This window comes from Suncus etruscus, chromosome 2, assembly GCF_024139225.1.
Source record: "Suncus etruscus isolate mSunEtr1 chromosome 2, mSunEtr1.pri.cur, whole genome shotgun sequence".
Lineage (NCBI taxonomy): Eukaryota > Metazoa > Chordata > Mammalia > Eulipotyphla > Soricidae > Suncus > Suncus etruscus.
In genome coordinates, this window is record NC_064849.1 from 13,389,989 (window position 1) to 13,411,123 (window position 21,135).

The 21,135-nt window shown below is 39.2% G+C and overlaps 1 protein-coding gene across 2 annotated transcripts in view; it reads left to right on the forward strand.

Annotated features, from left to right (window-relative positions):
- PLEKHB2 (pleckstrin homology domain containing B2) overlaps positions 1 to 9,706 on the forward strand; it is a 28,016-nt gene extending 18,310 nt beyond the window's left edge. The window contains exons 3-8 of one of the 2 annotated variants that reach the window (XM_049769335.1): positions 295 to 447; positions 2,412 to 2,514; positions 4,305 to 4,344; positions 6,630 to 6,719; positions 7,850 to 7,958; positions 8,984 to 9,706. In XM_049769335.1, the coding sequence (XP_049625292.1) occupies positions 295 to 447; positions 2,412 to 2,514; positions 4,305 to 4,344; positions 6,630 to 6,719; positions 7,850 to 7,958; positions 8,984 to 9,120 (632 nt within the window). In that variant the 3' untranslated portion in view covers positions 9,121 to 9,706. The remainder of the gene's footprint in view (positions 1 to 294; positions 448 to 2,411; positions 2,515 to 4,304; positions 4,345 to 6,629; positions 6,720 to 7,849; positions 7,959 to 8,983) is intronic. The other variant, XM_049769336.1, reaches the window with a different exon arrangement.
- The last annotated feature ends 11,429 nt before the right edge of the window (positions 9,707 to 21,135 follow it).

The following is a 21,135-nucleotide window of genomic DNA, read 5'->3' on the forward strand; positions in this document are numbered from 1 at the left end:
CCTTTCTAAAGGATGTGTTAAAAAATACAGTAGTAAAGGTGTGATAGTGGCAACCGCTATAGTTTGCATAGACCCAGCAAAACATGGGAAAAATGGAAAAAAATCCTTGGTCTGATTACAAGAAGGCTTCACCCCAGTCTAGTCAGCTTTTTTGTTCACACCTTGGAGGTTTGTGTTCACATCTGTTTTGTTGGATGGGGAGTCATCATTTTAGGTTAGTACTTACCTGTGGTTTAGAAGGCAGAATTTCTTGGTCTTTGAGCTCATGCCACTCTTTCCCATTTTATTTTTCAGGTACTATTTTGAAACGTTGGAAGAAAAATTGGTTTGACCTGTGGTCAGATGGTCACCTGATATATTACGATGACCAGAGTCGGCAGAGTGTTGAAGATAAGGTCCACATGCCAGTGGATTGCATTAACATTCGCACAGGACATGAATGTCGGGGTAAGTGGATTAGCTTTCATCTTCTATGCTTTCCAGTTATGTCAAGTAAATTGAGTCCTTTTTTTTTCTTTTCCTTTTTTAGGGGAGGGGGGTACACATGGAGGTATTCAGGGGTAACCTTTGGCTCTGTGATTAGAAATCGCTCCTGGCAGGCTCAGGGGACCATATGGGATGCCAGGAATTGAACCTGGGCCCGTCCTGGGTTGGCCACATGCAAGGCAAACATCCTTCCTTCTGCCCCCTCCTTTTTTTTTGGGTTTGGTCCACACCCGGTGATGCTCAGGGGTTACATAACTCCAAGCTCATAAATCATTCCTGGCTTGGGGGATGATATGGGATGGATGCCGGAGATCAAACCCAGATCAAACCACAGACCCAGGTCTGTCCTAGGTCAGCTGTGTTCAAGGCAAAAATGCCCTACCACTGTGCTATAGCTCCGGCTTCTCCTGCTTTTATTAAGACCAATATAGGGTTTTATCTGGGAAGAGATAATTACATTTAGGAAGGCAGATACTTGGACCACAACCATATGGTTGATTAGTGCAAATTAATTTTCTTATCTGCGTTAGAACCATCAGTCCATATTCTTTTCTCTGGTGGAGAACTAAGGAGCTAAGAGTTTTAGTAAAATCCGGAAAGATAGAATCATCTAGATAGTTTTTATTTTGCATCTCAGAAACTGCTGATAGTAAAAACACTGTGGTCTTCCGTTGTAATCTTTACAAAAAAAATTGTGATGTGAGGATTGAACCCAGGGTTTTATCTGTCCAGTGCAAGTGTTCTTACACTGAACTTTATCTAACTCTCTCCAGTCAGTTTCATAAAATCTATGATGTTTTGGTTTCCTTGGTTCCCTCTTAGTTTCCCTTAAATTCATTTCAAAGGTGGGTTGGAAAGATGGCTTAAAGGGATTAAATACATACTTTGTATGTAGGAGCCTCAGGTTTGATCTGGGCACCTCTTGGTCCTCAAGCACCACTAGGAGTGGTCTTACTATTCCCAAGTATAATCTACCTCCCAACCCCCAAATTCATTTGAAAGGTATTTTGGGGGCTGGAGAGATAGTGCTTTGCTTGTGGCTGACAGTGGTTTGATATTTGGCATCCCATTTGGTCCCCCAAGTACTGTCAGGAAGTATTCCTGAGTACAGAACCAGGAATGTAAACCCTGAACATCAATTGGTGTGGACCCCCCTCAAAAATAAGCATAGGTGTTAGGCATTTAATTTTCTTAAATGAATTCTTGAAATTGTTAGAGACTTCTGGACAGTAAAATGGATTCATGCAGAGTAGAGCCTGGTATCAGTGGCTTTTGTATATCTTCAGTCTGTGGGTCTTTAGGGAGGATGAGCATATTGAATCTAAATATGCCTCCATAAGGCATCTATAGAGCTCTTTGTTTTATTAGTACTGTTACTTGGAGTAGAGATTATACTATATGCAGATGTAGTTGTAATTATTAACTCTGTATGTTGTATCTTAAGAGGGCTTGTGGTAGCAATGTTACTCTGCCTCTATTATTATTAGTTCTTCAAATCTAATTCTCCACAGGCCAGCAGTTGAGGTTCTTACTAAACCAGGCTCAGTTATCAGAGGTCTTGCTTGTAGGACAGGAGAATTAAAAAATCCATTTTAATGTTTTATAAGTCATTGTTGATGTTTTCTGTGAATAAAATATGTAAGTATTCTATTAGCTAATATTTTGTATGGTTTTCCATTGTGTGGGCTTCTGGGCTACTCTGTATTGCTCTGTTCGGATTGCCCTCCAGGAGACATGTGTTTTTCTTGCAAGGCGTTCAATTGCAATAGAGTAGTGACTCATATATTTGGTTCTGTATAGCAGAACAAAGGTGTTTTGTGATGGGAATGTTTTGAAATACTCATGGCTTACTTAGCTGAGCTTTTAGATAAGAACTTTTTTAAACGCACTATACAAATATCTTTTATTTTACTTACTTTTCATAGATGTTCAGCCTCCAGATGGGAAGTCAAAAGATTGTATGCTGCAGATTGTTTGCCGCGATGGGAAAACCATCAGTCTTTGTGCAGAAAGCACAGATGATTGTTTGTAAGTTTGTGTTTATATTCTTTGGTTTCTTTCACTGTACTCTTTCTGACCTTCTAGAACCCAGAGTTTTAAAATAATTTACCTAAGTGTCATAAGACATTTTCTTCTCTCCCACTCCTATTCTCGCAGATTGCAGAAAATGAACTACGGTATGTATGCTTTGCATGCAGAGTCCCCAGTTTGATCACCAGACACTGCACAGACTCTGAGCATTATGCTAGGTTTTGTTCCTGAGCACTGCTGTTTAGATTCGAATTACAAGCAAAAAACAGATAAAAGAAAAGTGAAGTTAACACCTTGGCATTAAACTGTTGTTGGAATTGAATGGGGCGAATGTGTGTATACACACAGAGGAAATAATGCCAACATGAATCGGCACTAGGGCATGATGCTCAGTGAAATACATTCGAGAGAATTAAAATATTTATGTTCCTGTTGAATTTAAACTAGCTAAACTCATTGAGACTATAATGATGTCTGGGGTATGTGGAAGTTTTACTCAAAGGACACAAATTCTTAGATGAACTAAGTTCTTTTTTGGTTTTTGGGTCACACCTCGCAGTGCTCAGGGGTTACTCCTGGCTCTGCACTCAGAAATTGCTCCTGGCAGGCTTTGGTGACCTTATGGGATGCTGGGATTTGAACCGTCGTACATCCTGAATCAGCTGCGTGCAAGGCAAACACCCTACTACTGTGCTATCTCTGGCCCCCAATCATGTTCTTTTTTTTAAAGCACCTTAAGAGAAGTAGCTTGATGGGGCTGGAGAGATAGCATGAAGGTAAGGTGTTTGCCTTGTATGTAGAAGGTTGGTGGCTCAAATTACGGCATCCCATATGGTCCCCTTAGCCAGAGCAATTTCTGAGCATAGAGCCAGGAGTAACCCCTGAGCACAGCTGGGTGTGACCCAAAAACCAAAAAAAAAAAAAAAAAAAAAAAAAAAAAAGAAGTAGCTTGAGGGACTGGATAGGTAACTCTGGCCAGGTACACATGCCAGGACTCGTGTTTGTTTTAGACAATTTTTTTTCCTGTTACCATCTAGAGGTTTATTATATACATATATATTTTTTTGAACTCCTTAATCTTTTCCTTAGCTAGTGTTATTCTGCTGCTCAGCTTCTATTGATTTTTTTAATATAACTATTATTCTCATGTCATTTCTACTTGTATTTCTTCATTTTGACTCTTTCTTGTGACTTTACTGACTCTTTGTGCTACTGTTTCTTTGAGGTCATTAAAAATACATGGTGTCTCTAAACTCATTCTCTGAATATTTACAGAGTTGATAGGTGCTGGTTGAATCTTCTATGTTACTGTTTTCACTCCTTGAACGAACTTGGTGTGCTTCTGCTTTTCCCATTGGGTTTCCTGTGCCTTTGCTGTACTGAGGGTGATTCTGTAGTTAAGTGCTATGGGATTCTCTGAGGCATTAGGCTGGGAGTTGCTCTTTGCTTTCCCTGCTGTTCTTCACCCACTGACGGAAAGTATACTCGGCACAGTGTGTTGAGTAGAGCTGTTGAGACCATGTACTTCAGGAGTTGTGGAGCTGGCCCTGTTGATATGATTGATATTGAGTGTGGAGGCTCTGGAATCTATAGTTGAAATGAGAATCTGCCTTATTTCCAACATGGCCCCCTGAGAGATTAATTTTACCTGGGAGGAAGCAAAGGTTCCTGAAGACCTGCTCTGAAACAAGTATTTTCAGAAATTCTGATGCCAGTACCAGTTTTCGAATTGTGTTAGATAGATGTTTGATTGTTTCAAATAAAATACTTTTTTCTTTTGCCTTTAGGGCCTGGAAATTTACACTTCAGGATTCCAGGACTAACACAGTAAGTTGTTAGTGATTGCCCTCAGTATTGTTTTCATGTAGTTGCCTTCTTCAAATAAAGAAGCGGAAAGGTGAAATAGGGAAGATGAGTTTTGGCCAACCATGCAGCCAAGTAAACAGATGGGTAGGTGCCAGGCAAAAATGGGTACTTTTTGGTTTTTCAAATATCAGGGCAGGAGGAAGCCTTCTTCCATAGGCTCACAAGATTCAGAATATTTTAGAAATATTTTAGAAATATTTAGTGTCTCATGAAGACTTTGAATTCTCATAAGAATTTGTAAGTCGGTAAGACTCAGAAATGGTCTTTTCATGCACAGCACCTCAACTTATGCAACAGGCATTTTGGGAATTGTGCTGAAGTTCTGCTTCTATCCACTTAAGGTCACTGATCTATAGTGGAGGCTTGCGATGACAATTTTTTCTGTTAGATTACTAGATAAAAATGTTTCTACATTCAGAATTTTTGTCTAGAGTTACTACTTTTCCTTGAAATTCTTTAGGGAAAAAGAGGAAAGTAGATGAAGCTTATAAAATAATTTGTATCGGTGGGAAAAGAAAGGTTAAAGATATAATATCCAAATGCCATTGTTTGTTCCTCGTTATCCCAACACAGTTCTTGCCCTTAGCCTCACTTTCCATTTAACTTCTATGAAAATTCTCTTTAGGAGTAGAGAAATAAGAGAGAATTAGTTTAATAGGCTAGACAGGGGTCCTCAAACTATGGCCCACAGTCCACATACAGCCCACAGAGGACATCTATCTGGCCTATTTACCAGGCCCTCTGGATGTTTTTTGCCATTGCTGCCTGTCCTGCTTAGAAGCCAACTTGTCCCAGGTCCACAGTGAGGATGTGTGGAATGTCTTGACTTTTCCTCTCAGTCTCAGGCAGGTGGGTCACTATTGTTCGTAGTTTCTTTTTTTTTTTTTTTTAAACTATTGGCTTTCCAGTGGTCTGAAGGATAGTTAACTTAAAATGTTGAAGGACTTCTTGGCTAGAGTGTATGCTTTGCCCATGGGACACCTGGTTCAGTCTTGAGTACAGAGGACAGACTAAGGAGTAGCTTGCCCCCCTTCCCCAAAGTAAAGTCTTCTTTATGAATGAAGTTAATATTAGTAGTTCATATAGTTAGGAGAAAGATCCTTAGACTATTCTTTTTATGACTTTGTGTTTTGTTTGCTTCTTTGTTATTTTTTTTGTTTTTGGTTTACTGGCGCCCCCAATAAAACAAAACAAAACACTAGATATACGCATCATTATAAAAGCTTTTGATTACCATATTTTCTGGTGTATACGACAACTTTTTAACTCATGAAAATCTTCTTAAAAGTCGGGGTGGTCTTATACGCCGGTATACAGCATGCTAAAAGTTACTCCAGCTTCAGGGCCCATCTCTTACGCCACATCCCATCCAGGTGACAGGCATCATCACTCAGTCCTCTATTTGTCCTGAATAATATTTCAGGGCACACAGAGGAGCTGAGTTACTGAGCTCTGCATCCCATCCAGCTGCTGGGTGTCATCACTGGTATGCGGCTTTTCGGTGCTCCTCTGCTTGACCTGATTCATCTTTCAGGGCACACAAGAGTTGAGTTACTGAGCGCCACCAGATATGTGGCTTTCCAGTACTCAGTCCTCTGTTCAGCTTTTATGGGACACAGAGAAGGCGCTCTGCCTCCCTCTAGCTATTCTTTTAATCACTGCACCTCAGCCAGTTGCTCTTGGAGGAGCCCCTCTCCCTGTTTTCAATGTTCTCAAGTTCACAATTAAAAAATCAGACACTCACTACAAATGACAAATGTAAAATGATTGTTGGCACTCCAAAGTCTAGCTTTTGTTTTTTGTTGTTTTTTTGTTTTTTTTTTTTTGGTTTTTTGAGCCACACACATTTGATGCTCAGGGGTTACTCTTGGCTAAGGCTCAGAAATTGTCCCTGGCTTGGGGGGACCATATGGGACGCTGGGGGATCGAACTGCAGTCCTGATCCTTGGCTAGTGCTTGCAAGGCAGACACCTTACCTCTAGCGCCACCTCGCCGGCCCCCAACGTCTAGCTTTATTAAACATACACAGTTAACCTTTGAGGGTTCTATTCTTTTTCTCTTATGTTTTTTAATTTCCATTTGGTGTGCATTAAAAGAGAGGTAGTATTATATATTGAATATAGCCCAAACCCTGTATTTTAACAGGAAAAGTAGGGGTCGTCTTATATGCCCAATTGTCTGATATGCCAGAAAATACAGTACTTTGTGACCACTTTTTTTTTTTTTTGATAACTTTTCTCTCCTAGACTTATGTTGGCTCAGAAGTGATGTATGATGAGACAATTGTGGCTGCTTCGCCACCTCCTTACACAGCTTATGCCACACCAACCCCTGAGGTAGGTAGCAAATCTTTGTGTGATTTTTGTCATGTAAGTAGATGAAAGCTGGGATTCAGTACTATGGCCTGTTTTATTTATGTTTTTCCTTAAACTTAAAGCCAATATTGGAAAATAGACATAGTCTCAACCCTTTTATTATTTTTGCTTAGTTTAATAAAATAGAGCAAAATTGCTTCACATTTTTCATGTTTACAGAGTGTTTTGGAAGTAGATTAATAGGAATCATTAATTCTAGTTGCTTCAGTGATCAGTAATTTATAGTTATATCTTAATAATTACTTGAAAATTTTTAAATTGAAATAACTGTAATTTTGAAAAGCAAAAACAAAAACAAAAAAAAAACAATAAAAAAACAAGCCTAAAGAAATAAAAGCCAAATACTGTTGGTGTGCTCCCAGTCATAGATACCCAGTGTTTTGTGTTAATTACAGATGTTTCTGTTTTTTAACTTTAAAATATAAAGTAATTATAGATTTGTAAGAAATTGCAAACACAATATAAAAAAATGTTTCTTATTTTTAGATGTTGTTAAAAATTGTTGAATTTTAAAGTGTTCATAAAATACACACACAGAAACCAAATAAAAGATAGTGACATGCCACAGATCACATATCTAACTAACTAACTAACTAACTAACTATATATATATATATATTTTTTTTTTTTTTTTTTTTTTTTTAATTTTTGGTTGGTTTGTTTTGGGGTCATACCCTCGGGATCACTTCTTTTTTTTTTTTTTTTTTTTTTTTTTGGTTTTTGGGCCACACCTGTTTGACGCTCAGGGGTTACTCCTGGCTATGAGCTCAGAAATCGCCCCTGGCTTGGGGAGACCATATGGGATGCCGGGGGATCAAACCGCAGTCCGTCCTACGCTAGCGCTTGTAAGGCGGACACCTTACCTCTAGCGCCACCTTCCCGGCCCCTCGGGATCACTTCTAACTATGCTATTTCTAGTGTGGTGCTTAGGAGTTGCTCTTGGCAACTGTGTGGTAACTAGGGATAGAATTCAGGTCTTCCACATGCTAAATTTGTGGTCCATCCCTATGAGCTATCTCGCTGGCCTGTGGGGCTATTAATTTATTACTAATGTTTCAAGATTTAAATGGGCTTATTTATTTTTTTTCCAGCAGGCATATGGCTACAGTCCATATGGTGGTGCATATCCAACAGGAACTCAAGTCGTCTATGCTGCAAATGGGCAGGCTTATGCTGTACCCTACCAGTACCCATATGCAGGTAACTCATGCCAGCCTTACATTTCTATTTCCCTTCATGTAGTACAGAGATCAGTGAAGCCTAAAGTACTGAAGAACAGGTGATAACCAATAGTGGCATGTTGAAGTAGGCAAGTGGACATGTAAGAGAATGAATTGGGGGCCCAGAACTTGGTTGCCATACAAATATTTGCCTTTTTCACATTTATATTTTGTCCATTTAAATCTTACTTAGATACAACCTGGAAACATGTCTTGCTGACATTGATAAGGACTTAATTCTCTGAGAAGAGCAGAGGAAAGCAGAGTTTCAAAATAGTGCCTGGGTTAGGAGGTGGAAGCACCTTGGATCTGTTTTACAGAGGGAATGCAAATTTCAGTTCTTCATTAAACTCATTAGTTATATCTGTTGACAAGTTTCTATTATATTACATTTCAGTCTTTTGGAGTTAACCTAATTGAAAAAAAAATTAAATTGCAAGGATGTGCAAGTAAATATCACAGTATGTTGATTTTTGTTGTTCTGTTTCTGGACCACATTCCTGGCAGGACTTGGGAGTCCATTTAAGTTCTGGGGACTGAACCTGGGTTGGCTACATTCAAGGCAAGCACCCTACCCTCTGTGCTATTGCTTTTGCTCCCACCCTTCACTCCATGTTCAGTCTTTCAAGCAAGTACTATATGATGCTGGAAGCTTTACTTTGTAGCTTTTTTTGCCGTGTTGGCAATTCTGAACTAGGGAACTTTGAACTGTCTTGGCAAACCTGAAAAATCTTGATTTTTGTTTTGCTTTTGTTCCTTATTGTGATCTTAGAAATGCAGGTTTCCTTTTTAGCAGAGAAGGACCCTGTAGTGAAGAGATGAGGAGAGCTCTCTGTACTCACTTGCCAACCTTTAGAGAGAGAGAAGCTATCATAATAGATAGACAAATGCACAGCATCACCTCAGCTACTCTCCAGAAGATCCCAAGCTAAATGCACTGTCTTCTTGAGGGAATTTTAGAGTTAACTGCTGCTCCTCACAGATTTGTTTTTCCTTCTGTTTCAGGACTTTATGCCCAGCAGCCTGCCAATCAAGTCATCATTCGTGAGCGGTATCGAGACAATGACAGTGATCTGGCCCTGGGCATGCTTGCGGGAGCGGCCACGGGAATGGCATTAGGGTCTCTGTTCTGGGTCTTCTAAATTTCTTGACATCTTTAGATGTGCATAGCTTCTGAGAGACTGTGTGCAATAATGTGTTCTGCAGGGCATTTGTTTGTGATACATGTTTTCAAAAATAGTTTAACAGTTCTGAAAACTGACATTATAATTGTAACTAATCCATGCAATTACCACAGAGTGCTGTTTAGCTAAAATATGGAGGGCATCCTGAGAGTACTGACTAACTAGTTCCAAGAATTTTTTGTGGATCTCTTATAATATCCTATCGGAACATCCCTGCTTTGAAAGTCATGCTCTCTTTTAGAGTTAGACATAGTGTTGAAGGGATACCTTAAGTGTTATGAAAGTCATTTGGTAACAAGAGCAAGTGATTCTAGCAAGAAAACCCAGTTTCTTTCAGTTTAACAACATACTTTTCAAACTTGGGATCAGAACTGGCTGTGTTGCTTCAGGGTGTTGTATGCTGGAGAGTTCCCAGGATAGGTTACCACAGCCTCTGGGATTCTGTTGGCTTCTAACAAGTCTGCTGCTCAGGGTGAAGTCAGGGGAGAGGGGAAATCTCTGTCCTTTACAGGGATGCTTCTTAGTTTCTTTTTGATTTCTTTTGGTAACAGTCCTTTGGGAAAAAAAATCCCTAAATTAGGAATTTATTTGAGCCTCAAATTAGGATATTATCCTTTAAAACTTGAAAAAGGAAACCAGTTGCAAGTATGTAGAGACTTGCTTTGTTCACTGACTGGTGTCTGTTTTAATAATTTATTTTTACTGTCTTCTAAGCGTACTTAGAGCTTATTTTTCTATTTGCTATGAAATGATGAAAATAAATGGTGAGGAAAGTAGAATGAGAGCCATAGTCACAGCTTTACTGTTTCAGGCCTGCCAAAAATTGTATGGTACAGAACCTGCTTTTTCTCATCTTTCTGAAAGCAGTATAAAGGCAGATGCCCTGGTAGGCACTGAGGTTTTTCTATGGAGTATGGAGCGTACAGCATTGGGTGACCAGTGAAGGGTGTCAAGCCCCTGGCTATAGAAGAGAATTAGTTCATAGGTGGGAGATGTTGTTTAAGGACAGGAGTGACATACTTTAGATACCACTCAGTCTTTTTGTTCCTTACGGAAATGCCACAGATGCCATTTCATGTTGAGCCCTAATTGACACTCTGAAAAGCCCACAGTTCAGTTGTGTTTGCTATTTTAATCTGTGAATTGTTAAAGCCTCTTAATTGTTCCAGTTTACAGTCCTGCACATTTCAAAAAATAGTTTTTCACAGTGGCAATTTAGCACAGTGAAGGTTTCTGTCCCACACTCCACGTGGCCCTGTTAGGAGAGATTCTATTTTTATTGTGTCAGTTACTGGTGCACCAGCTCCATTTCTGGCAGACTTAAATAGGTTTTGAAATGAAGCTTGATGCTAAATGAACAGTCCTATTTTCTGGTCAATTTTGGGGGTTTTGATGCTTCAGAGTTTTTCCAGTAAAAGGAAGTATCCTTAACTGTCATCTGTTTGGATATTTCACATGGTAGAAAAGTACTAGATGTAATAAAGTAAACATGGGTTTGCATAATTAGAAATGTTGCCATTAGCCTTTAGAATTTCACATCTTCTATAATGTGAGTGGCTTTGTAATCATCTGTATGCTTTACTCAAATATTTATTACTGTCACATTAGGGCATTCATTTTGACCATGGATTCAAGGAACTACTAGATACTAAGTTCTGTCACTGAGAAGCTCTTGAAGCAAAGCCTCATATCTGCTGACTGCTACCCTCTGACTGAGGGTCTTATGTGCTCCTGGAGCAAGTTCTGTTGGGCAACTGTAATTGAGTTGGGAAATTTACTGTCACTAGGATGATATGATATGAAGTAGATATAAAGATGGACTGACATTAGATGGATAGATTGGATGGATTAGATTAGTAAGATTGGTTTTGGTTTTTTTTTGTGGCCCTAACTGCCATAGACTTCAACCTTCTGATAACCCCACTGAGATCATTTTAAAGTAAAATGGGAGAGATGAAAGGAACTTATTTAGGCTTGAATAAGTATTTCACCTGTATGTGTGCTTTTAAGTAGTGCCACTGAGAAGTTGACTGTTGATATTGTACACATGCTGATATGATTGTTTTTTAGATCTGTTCTTTTAAGCCCTGGAACTACTAAAGGATTTAAGGATTCAAGGGAGTGGGGAGATCAGTAGACACGTACTCTTTCATTTGTGAAACAGCTAGGGCGTAAGATCTGTAGCATAAGACATTTTTGCCATTTGTCACCTGGACAGTCTGATCTATCTTTTCTATATCAGCTGGTTAATCCTGTATAATCGCTCCTCTCTGAATTTATGTAGAAATCAGTCATGGAATGTATTTTCTTATTTTTTTTTTTTGTTAAAGTTGAGGTAACATGGTGACAATAGTGTTAACTTTTGGTGTATAAAATTACTACACCATATCACCTCCAGGGGTAAAAACAAAAAACAAAATACCCTCAAGAATTGACCATTTTACTGATTGCTTTTATTTTTCTCTCTAATGTTTTCTCTTGTCCATAGAACTTATTTTTCCCTGTATATGCAAATTGTAATTTATAAGTGAAAATATTAATACAATAAATGATTGTTAACCTGAGAGCATGTCATGTAGTGACTTCTTTCTTTTTTTTAATAAAATAATCACTTTTTATTTGCAGGAATAAGTCATAGTAGCAAAGAAATGCTTCTGAAGTGATTAGAAGTGATTTTTCCTTTATAATATTCAAGCTGAAGTTCAGAGGCAAAAAAATGATCAGTGGTCATGATACAATGCTTTTATAGCAACAGTACTGAGAAAATATATTGCTTTTTTCTGTAGATCATGTTCCATTTGTCTTATGAGTTTAATTTCCTAATTTTTTTCTTTATTTAAACATCTTGATTACAAATACGATTGTGATTAGGTTTCAGTCATGTAAAGAACACCCCCCTTCACCAGTGCAACATTCACACCACCAATGTCCCAAATCTCCCTCCTTTCCACCCCCCCCCACCTGTACTCTAGACAGGCTTTCCAGTTCCCTCATTCATTCACATGGTTATGATAGTTCTCACTGTAGTTATTTCTCTAACTGCACTCACCACTCTTTGTGGTGAGTTTCATGAAGTGAGCTGGAAACTCCAGCTCTCCTCTCTTTGTCTCTGAGGATTGTTGCAAAAATGTCTTTTATTCTTAAAACCCATAGATGAGTGAGACTATTCTGTGTCTGTCTCTCTCCCTCTGACTTATTTCACTCAGCATGATAGATTCCATGTACATCCATGTATAGGAAAATTTCATGACTTCGTCTCTCCTGACGGCTGCATAATATTCCATTGTGTATATGTACCACAGTTTTTTTAGCCATTCGTCTGTTGAAGGGCATCTTGGTTGTTTCCAGAGCCTGGCTATTGTGAATAGTGCTGCAATAAATATAGTTGTGAGGAAGGGGTTTTTGTATTGTATTCTTGTGTCCCTAGGGTATATCCCTAGGAGTGAAATAGCTGGGTCGAATGGGAGCTCAATTTCCAGTTTTTGGAGGAATCTCCATATCACTTTCCGTAGAGGTTGAACTAGACGGCATTCCCACCAGCAGTGGATAAGAGTTCCTTTCTCTCCACATCCCCTCCAGCACTGATTGTTCTCATTCTTTGTGATGTGTGCCAATCTCTGTGGTGTGAGATGGTATCTCATCGTTGTTTTGATTTGCATCTCCCTGATGATCAGTGATGAGCATTTTTCATGTGCCTTTTGGCCAAGTTGAATTTTAGGTACTTGGTATTTTGGACACTGTTTTGAATGGAGTATACTCTTTGGTCTTCTAATTCATTTTTTACTAGACTATATACTAATATACTATATATACATATTCAATATATACATAACATACATATACTATATTTATGTACTGGTAAGATTTTTTTGTGTGTTGATTTTGTAGCCAGATACTCTGCATATTGGTTTAATGTTTCTAGGATCTTTTTAGTATTCTTTAAAATTGTCTAGGTATATAATGTCCCCATCAAAAAATAGGGAGAAGAAATGAACAATTAAAGAAGAAATACAAATGGCCAAAGGCACATGAAAAAATGCTCCACAACACTAATCATCAGGAAGATGAAATTCAAAACAGCTATGAGGTACCATTTCATGCCACAAAGACTAGCACACATTACAAAGAATAAGAACAGTCGGTGCTGGTGGGGATGTAGAAAGAAAAGGAACTCTCATACACTGCTGGTGAGAAAGCTGTCTAGTTCAGCCCTTATGGAAAACAATATAGAGCTTCCTCAAGTAACTGGAAATTGAGCTCTTATATAATCCAGCTATGCCACTCCTAGGGATATACCCTAGGAACACAAAAATACAATACAAAAATCTCTTCCTCACATCTATGTTCATTGCAGCGCTATTTACAATAGCTAGACTGGAAGCAAGCACGAGTGAGTTAAACTGGTACATATACACAATGGAATATTATGCAGCCATCAGGAGAGATGAAGTCATGAAATTTTCCTATGCATCGATGTACTTGGAATCCATTATGCCGAGTAAAATAAGAGGAAGAGAGATAGACACAGAATAGTCTAACTCATCTATGGGTTTTAAGAAAAATAAAAGGACATTATTGTAATGCCCAGAGACAGTAGAGATGAGGGCTAGAAGAACTGGTTCATAATGAAGCTCACCACAGAGTGGTGTGTGCAGTTAGAGAAATAACTACACTGACAACTATGGTGCTAATGTCAATGAGAGAGAAGTAGAATACCTATCTCGAAACAGGTGTGGGGGGTGAGGAGGGAAATTGGGGACATGGGTGATGGGAAGGTTGCACTGGTGAATGGGGGGCTGTTCTTTTTATGATTGAAATCCAACTACAATTATGTTTGTAATCAAAGTGCTTAAATAAAAAATAAATAACTTTTAAATTTTTTTTTCAATAACTTTGCTTTCATTTATCTGAAAATGTGTTATGGTCAACTATATGATGCATTTTCTTTAAGTAAAGTAAGAAAATAGTATCCAGAAGCATCAATCATCTAGAAATCAGTTTAAAAATCATGAAAGATAAATACCATGGTGTTTAACTTTTAAGTCACTTGAGAAAGAAAACCATAGGAAATGGAAAAATTCCATGCTCATGGATGGGAAGAATCAATATGCTTCAAGTGACTATCTTTCTTAGTCTATCATGTAGATTCTATGCAATCTCCAAATTCAGACAATATTTTTCAAGGACCTTTAAAAGTCAATAGTAAAATTTGTGTGAAATCATAAGACACTGAATAGTCAAAGCCATACTGGAAAATTGGAAATGTGGATGTATCTCCTGACCTAATTTGTAACTGTAGTATAAACCTTTCATGATTAAAACTGCCTGGTAGTGGGATCATTGATTCAGAATCTAATATCTAGTGACAAACCTACAGATAGATATACAGTTAAGTTTTCACATAGGAGCCTATGAATACCCAAGGAAGCCTGATTATAAAGGACTGCTGCCCTGCTCTCTTGCTCTGCTCTATGCCTTCTTTCTTCGAGAGCCAGCCCAGGAACACCAAGGATTATAATCTCTCCAGGACCCACACCTTAGGAGCATGGCTGCTCCGCCTTGCTCTGCAGCAGCGTTTATCTTTTAATCCCTAAACCCCACTTCTCCACATTGTAAAAAGCAATCTACAACCTAACAATGGGGAAATTTTGTAGTAGAACCCCATGTTTTAAGAGTCAAGATGGCTGCTCTGATAATTCACAAAGTACCAAACAGTTAGGTATCCTCTCAAATAAGATGTTTAGAGGAGAATTATGGAAGATGTTCAAGGAACTCATAAAAAGCATCAATAGACTTGAATGGAGCTCAAATAATCATCACAAAGATTTGACGATTGAAACTATAAATTTTCACACTGAAATAACAGGATTGAAAAAGTTGACTTATGAATTGAATACCTCAATGGAAAACCTCTCCACTGGAGTAAAGGCAGCTGCAAATGGGGTCAGTGAGCCAGAGGATAAAATGCAAAACAACTCTATACAACAGAAGAGATTGGAAGAGAACTTTAAAGCAAATGATCAGACAATGTCTAAACTACTCAAAGAATGTGAACCAATGAAAATAGAAGTCTTTGAGAAACTCAACAGAAACAACATAGGAATCAATGAAGTCCCAGAAATGAGTTGGAGGAAGAGTGAGAACAGAATGAGGAGGAAGAATTTTAAGAAGAAGAGGAAGAATAAGAAAAATAAGGCAAAGAAGAGGAAGAATAAGGCGAAGAGGAGTAAGAAGATTATGGTAAAAAATAGTAAGAAGAAGAGGGGGAAGATGAAAAGGATTCATCCTTTTCTTCAGAAAAAGAAGAAGATGAAGGAGAGTAAGAGGGCAAAGCCCGGCCTCCAGGCCTTCCCTAGGAGCCAGCTCAGGTGGCCAGAAAAGGTAGGTGCTGGGTGGTCCCTCCTGAAGGGGATCCCAAGCTTCCCCCGCCCTTCCCCCAGTGGAGGAAGGCCTCCCTAGCTTGGGGGTGCTGGGAGCCTTCATAGACCCCCAGCCATCCCCTTTCCTGCCACCGGCCTCCAGGCCTTTTCTGGGAGCCAGCATTCCTTCAAACAGGTTTTGCCGGTTTCCTTGAGTTACTTTTAGATGGTTTTCTGTTTTGTTTAATAAGAAGAGGTTTTTCTGTCCAGGACACAGAAGTATTTTGGTGCAGTGAGATGTTGGTGATTTGATTTCCCGGTGTAGAGGCAGCCATGGAGGATTCTCATGAACCAATTCCAAGAAGTCACAGAGCCATTCAGGCAGGAAAGGGCAGGTAGAGGGTGCATTGTGAGTGCCCACAGATTTGGGCACAAGGATGACTCACAGCATAGCTACCTCACTGATAAAGTTGGGTATGATCTGTTAGTATTACACAGCAGGAGTACTGCTGGCTCTCCACTCCACTTTGCTCTTCAGAGTGTGGGCCAGAATCTTAATCCAATAGAAACACACACTGATCCTATCTAAAAGGTCTGAATTAGCAACTTCTGTCTTAAGTTGAACCACTGGAGGACAGACATTCTTCAAAATCCCTTCAATTTCCCTTCAGTTGTCCTGTACTCCTTTTTTTTTTTTTTTTTCTTTTTAGGATATAGAGCTAGATTTTTTTTTTCAGGCCACACCTGTTTGATGCTCAGGGGTTACTCCTGGCTAAGCGCTCAGAAATCGCTCCTGGCTTGGGGTGACCATATGGGATGCTGGGGGATAGAACCGTGGTCCTTCCTTGGCTAGTGCTTGCAAGGCAGACACCTTATCTCTAGCGCCACCTTGCCGGCCCCAGAGCTAGATTTTTTTAATCATATAAGTGTAGGTATTTGTGAGTTACAATACTGTTAATGCATAAAGCACTCCAAAAAAGTATCCTTTTCAGCCTCTACTACTATAGTCCCAGTAATACCTCTCCATCCTCCCTTCTCATCATTCTATTCCTTTCTGTGCTAAGTCAATTTCTGTAGAGGAGTTCACAGATTCTATTGTTTTTAGATGTTTATTTCTTTACCATGCCTCTTTATAATCCACACGTAGAGTGATCATTCTGTTCTTCCCTGTTGGGAATAGCTGTGTTTCAAGTAGCAACTAGTTCTAAGAGCCACCACTGGGGGTCAGAGCAGCCCGAGGAATATGCCCACTGGCATCTCAGCTTATGTCATTCAGGGTTGTCCAGAAGAGGAAGTATATGACTTAACGCCTTGGTTCTGAACATGGAGTTCGACAGCTCACACTGATCTATGCTGGTGCATTATCCTTGATGACCCTAGTCTGTCCTGGGGCTTCTGGGCTAAGGAGCCCTTCTTAAAGCATGAGTGGGACTCCCTGAATCTGTCAGGGCACAGCATATTGTCCTGCACTTCTCTAACTGCCTATATTGAGTCAAGAAAGCCAAGGTGCAGTACACAGGCAGACTAGGGCAGCTCCTTATATTGCCCAGGCTGTCATGAGAGGTATCATTTTAGACTGGGCAGATAAATCATTATCAGACATTAATAGGAAAAGAAAAAGCCAAAGTTTAATAGTAACATATAAACCCAATAAACTGAGTAACTTCTCCGAAATGATTCAAATTACCTTCAATTATTTTAACTGAAGATAAAGAATATGGAGAAGACATTTAGTTATGGGAAACCATAAGGAAAGCCTGAGTAAGTTGGGATATTGACTGTAAAACAGGCAAATTACAGTCTTAAAATATGTAGTTTTTTAAATTGAGGCACCATGATTTCTAGAATTATTCATAATTGAATTTTAGGCATACAATTTTTTTCTAACATCAATCCCATTTCAATATCAAGCAACCTCCACCAGTGTCCTCAGGTTCCCTCCTCCTCCTGAGCCTGCCTTGTTGACAGGCACATTTAAAAGTTTGGTATAGTTTGAATCTCATGTTTTCACTTTTGTTGGTTTTGAGATTCAGATATATAGATATACCATACCTCTATATTGCCATGTCCAATGTTCTACCCTATACCACTGTTGCCTTGCACATGCTTCTTACTTGCCCTTCTTAATTTCTGCTCTGTCCTTTTCAGTTCTCTGATATAGGGACCAGAGTAGTCTAGCTAACCCTCCTTTTAAACCTTGCATTTCCCTGTTACTCTGTATATCACAGATAACTGCTGCTTGGAGGCATGATTGTTAAAAGGTTTAAAATCACCGTGGCAGTATTTTTTTAGGGTGAGCCCCAATTCAGCTGTGCTCAGGAGTTACTCCTGGCTTTGCACTTAGGAATCACTCCTGGCAGGCTTGGGAACATAAGGTATGTTGGGGATTAAACTCAGATATGCCACATGCAGGGCAAACACACTACCCATTATACTATTTCTTGGGCACCCAGTTGGCTGTCTTTGTGCTGAAAACTTTGGAATTGAAAACTTTCTCCAAGTGGGGCAAATAGCTTCCCTCTGCCCCATCCCCATACTTCAAGAAGTCATAGTAGCCACCCACACATCTCAGAACCTTTGCGATATAAATAACTCAGCCTCACAGCTTCATGACTAATCTCTCAGAGATGTCAAGCTGATGAAACTCCAAGGTACACATGTCTCAGGGATAAAAATTTTGGGGTCTCTTTAGGAGTTGGTACTGGCTGAGAATTGTTCCAGTTTTGCAGATGCTGTAGCTCCTGGTGTGCACTGCCCCATACATGACTGCATGACACCTCCAGTTTCACAATTCTGACAGCCCAGTAGGAATACAGCAACTTAGGTGGGAAACTAGCATAGAAGCTCACTTAGCTCAATAATTGGACACAGTAACATGAAAAGCTCAACTAGCAAAAAACAGTTTAATAAGTCCTTGAACAGGGGCTGAAGAGATAGCTTGGAGGTAAGGCCTTTGCCTTGTGCCCAGAAGGATGGTGGTTCGAATCTCAGCATCCCATATGGTCCCTGTGCCTGCCAGGGGTGATTTCTGAGCATAGAGCCAGGAGTGACCCCTGAGCGCTGCCGGGTGTGACAAAAAAAAAGTCCTTGAACAATGACAACATTGTGATATATAATAATTTCACAAATTTTCTCTTACTGAACTATATTTTTATAATTCAAATTGTCATTTTGTTTTAATAAGCATTATAAAGTAAATTATTTTGTGCTTGCTAAAGCTTAGTTGGTATGTGGGAAATTGGAATATTGGTGGAGGGAAGGTCACTGGTTGAGTTGGTGTTTTTATCTTTGAATACCTGGAACAACTGTATCATGAACAACTTTGTAAAAACTACAGTGTTTAAATAAAGCTAGAAAGAAAAAAACCTTTTGGCTGGTAGGACTGTAGTCATGTAGGAGAGGAGTAGGGGTCCTGTTTGACATGTCACATTACCCTCAGAAAGCTGCACATTTGATTGCTATTTGGGCACATGCAGGTGTGTGCATGCCAGGTCAGAATCTTTTGGGTGTGGTTAAATGTAATCTAGTGGTAGTTATCATCATCATTATCAGTGCTGCAAATTCTGACCCTGACATACAAGCTCTGAGAGCTGGGACCTGCCTGAGTCTATCAGTTAAGCCTGATTCTTATACAGGGAATTAAGCATAGGGGTGTTAAAAAGGAGAGAGAAGGGCTCAGCTCTCTTCCCTTCCCATTCTTCTAATTTCTGCAGCTTCATTTGTCAAATAGCACTCTGTGAGCTTCCAGGACCCAAGGTACTTGAGTGTAGAATTTACTACTAACAGGCACCCTTGATTGCCAGCATATTGAGTTGCAGGTGCTTTCTGGTTGTTTTATAGATGGGTCCTACAGCAATAGCAGCTCTGGCTTCATGTAGTGTGGTGCTCAGCCACAGCAATGGACTAAGAACATTGAATGCACAGGCTTGGAAAGTGACATATGACTGAGATTCAATCTGTCACTTGTCACTGGCACTGGGACCATCTATGATGAATGTCCTCAGCTTATGCTGAAAGAGAACGTTTCAGTTTCTCATTGCTAGCTGCTGAAAGCAGTTTCATTTTAGATGAACCCATCCCGTGTTTTAATATTCCTATAAATTTCTGGGGTCTTTTTGAGAATAGAAAAGGGTACAATTTCCTAAGATCATAAATTCTGTCCCAGATTGTTGTCTCTCAGGAAACTAAGAGGCAAAGGAGGGCAATTCTTGGGCATAAAATGAAATATATAACCTAAAAGTTCTTATATAAATAATTCCCATCAGCCTAAGTGAAAATTTGAGCTGTTAATATTATCAGAGCATCAAAAATAAACCCTAACTAATAGCACCTCTCTAGGAAACAAATACAAATATTCTGAAACTCTGATAAATATAAAAAACCCATAAAGACCCAATTTTCCAGTAAAAACCATACAAAAAAATCCGTGCTTAACTTAGTCCTATACTAAGATCTTTCTTCGATGGGGACTCTTTTACTTTCCAATAAACATTTTTTATTTTCTAAGTTTGAGTCTGTTCCTTCCCTGTTATTCATCCTACTTCAACTCTGCACTCATTCTCTAGACATTCTGAATAATAAACTTGGTTAATGTGATAAATTTGGTTCTCTCATCGAGGATCACTGAGTTTTTCTTGTTGAGTGAGGGCAAAATTCTGTATTTTATTTATTTATTTTGATAATTCATTTATTTAAGCATCATAGTTAAAAATGTTTTTAGTTGGGAGTTAGTCATCTAATGTACATCACCCTTAACCAGTGTAACTTTCTTGCCACCAATGTTCCCCATTTCTCTCCTCCCTACCACCTGCCTGTGTTTGGGACAGGCATTCTATTTCTCTTACCTCACTATCATTATCACTTTAGTTGTTAGTGCAGTTATTTCTTTAATTCTGTTCACCACTTTATATTATATCATATCATATATCATGGGCTGGTTCCTCTGGCCTGCAGCTCTGTTATCTCTGGGTATTATTACCATACATTTTTATTTTTCTCATATACCGCAGATAAGTGAGAATATTCTGTGTTTATTTCTCTCCTTCTGACTCATTTTGTTCAGCATAATAGTATTCATGACTATGCATGTACAGGCAAATTTCATGATATCATTTTTCCAAACAGCTGGTAGTATTTCATTGTGTAGAATAACACAGCTTTTTAAGCCACCACCTGTTGTCAAGCACCTGGGTTGTATCCAGATTCTGGCTATTACTTAATAGTGCTGCAATGAATATAGGTATGCAGAGAGCATTTTTTTGTTTTGGGGTCACACCCGGCAGCACTCAGGGGTTACTCCTGGCTCTGTCCTCAGAAATTGCTCCTGGCAGGCTTGGGGGGACCACATGGAACGCGGGGATTTGAACCACCGACCTTCTGCACACAAGGCAAATGCCTTACCTCTATGCTATCTCTCCGGCCCCGTAGAGAGCATTTTTTCTTGTGTTTTTGTTATCTTTGGGTATATCCCTAGGAGTGGTATTGTTGGAATATATGGAAGCTCAATTTCCAGTTTTTTGAAGAATATCCATATTGTTTTCCAGAAAGGCTGGACTAGACGACATTCCCATAAGCAATGGATGAGAGTTCTTTTCTCCCACATCCCTGAAAGCAG